We start from the raw sequence: 758 nt of genomic DNA, 5'->3' as shown, positions 1-758 counted from the left end.
GAGAGAGAGAGAGAGAGAGAGAGAGAGAGAGAGAGAGAGAGAGAGAGAAAGAGAGAACGAACCACCCAAAACACAGGACATTTCCTCTCCTTTCTCTCCATAGTACAAGCAGGTTCTTCCCAAGCACCTGCACACTGCATATGAGTCCAGGCTGTAAAAAGATGGCTCAGCGGTTAAGAGCACTGACTGCTCTTCCAGAGATCCTGAGTTTAATTCCCAGTAAAGTGGCTCACAACCATCTGTACTGGAACCCAATGCCCTCTTCTGGTGTGTCTGAAGACAGCTACAGTGTACTCATAAACATAAAATAAATAAATCTTTTTTTTAAAAAGAGTACTACAGACTACCGAGGCCACTGGACCTGTATTCTTTCAACAGAGTGGTAACCTTGTAGGTAGGAGCACTACACCAGGACAATGTCCAGTGAGCCCTGCAAGTCTTCAAGAGGCTAACTGCTCGGAAATTTGTGTAAGATGTCTTGCTCCCTCTAGTGGTTGTCAAGATCCAAAAGCTACTTTGCGGGGGTTTTAAAACAAAGGTAACAGCTGGTATAGATACTTACTGAAAGTTTTTCCACATCTCCTTTCAGAACTCGTTCTAAGTAAAGCTGCTTAAGCTCTCGTTCCAACCTGGATGGCAGGCCAGGATACATGGTAGAACCTCCAGAAAGCACAATGTGCTTGTAAAATTCAGATCTAGAAAGACAGAGTGAAAATTTACAGTTTTAGATTATGAAAATGGTACCCCTCCTTTTTTTT

At 43.1% G+C, this 758-nt stretch overlaps 1 protein-coding gene across 1 annotated transcript in view; it reads right to left on the bottom strand.

Annotated features, from left to right (window-relative positions):
* Positions 1 to 758, bottom strand: part of Actr2 (actin related protein 2) — a 46,511-nt gene that overhangs the window by 8,860 nt on the left and 36,893 nt on the right. Inside the window, exon 8 of the mRNA XM_031337075.1 lies at positions 563 to 695. Coding sequence (XP_031192935.1) covers positions 563 to 695 — 133 coding nt within the window. The remainder of the gene's footprint in view (positions 1 to 562; positions 696 to 758) is intronic.

The sequence above is a fragment of the Mastomys coucha genome, unplaced genomic scaffold (genome assembly GCF_008632895.1).
Source record: "Mastomys coucha isolate ucsf_1 unplaced genomic scaffold, UCSF_Mcou_1 pScaffold22, whole genome shotgun sequence".
NCBI lineage: Eukaryota > Metazoa > Chordata > Mammalia > Rodentia > Muridae > Mastomys > Mastomys coucha.
Note: the sequence above shows the minus strand (reverse complement) of the source record. Positions and strands in the feature narration are given on the sequence as shown.